Here is a 551-nt window from a genome sequence, read left to right as displayed (position 1 = left end):
CCAAGACACCATCCCCCAGCCCTGGGACCCCAGCCAGCACCTCCCTGCTCTGAAATCCCCAGCCTCGGCTCATCCCTGTGCCTCGTCAGACATATCCCCCTGCTCAGCCCCCAGCCCTTCCGCAGGTGGCAGTGGCCACAACACCAGAAGCAGGAGCCTCCGCACCGGTAGCAGGGCAGGGAGGGGGGATGTCCCTGCTCCTGGCCCTGTGCCTCCACGGGGGCTCTGCAGGAACACCCTGGCTGGGGAGCATGTGGGGGTGGGTGCATGGTGGTGGCACAGCTCCGAGGGGCTGCAGTGTCTGTTAGGCAGGTGCAGGGGTGGGTGCTTGAAGGGGGGTGGAGGTGGCTTGGCTGGGGGTGGGATGGGGCAGGTACCATGGTTGGGCAGTGGGTGCTGCACTTGGGGAGCTGTCAGGGATGGGGAGGTCTCTGCACCCACAGCAAGAGGAACAGTGACAGGAGGTGGGAGCAGGTGGTCTGTAGGGGTATCGGCAGGCTCAGTCAGGTGGGAGAGGGCCCAGGAGCCCTGGGCACCATGTGCTTTCTAAA

General features: G+C 65.7%; 1 protein-coding gene across 1 annotated transcript in view; it reads left to right on the top strand.

Moving 5' to 3' along the window:
* LOC114818516 (vacuolar protein sorting-associated protein 37D) overlaps window positions 1-171 on the top strand; it is a 1491-nt gene extending 1320 nt beyond the window's left edge. The window contains 1 exon segment of the mRNA XM_029084687.1: window positions 2-171. Coding sequence (XP_028940520.1) covers window positions 2-171 — 170 coding nt within the window.
* The last annotated feature ends 380 nt before the right edge of the window (window positions 172-551 follow it).

This window comes from Antrostomus carolinensis, unplaced genomic scaffold, assembly GCF_000700745.2.
Source record: "Antrostomus carolinensis isolate BGI_N321 unplaced genomic scaffold, ASM70074v2 scaffold12864, whole genome shotgun sequence".
Lineage (NCBI taxonomy): Eukaryota > Metazoa > Chordata > Aves > Caprimulgiformes > Caprimulgidae > Antrostomus > Antrostomus carolinensis.
The sequence above is the reverse complement of the archived record's forward strand: the minus strand, read 5'-3'. Positions and strand labels throughout refer to the sequence as shown.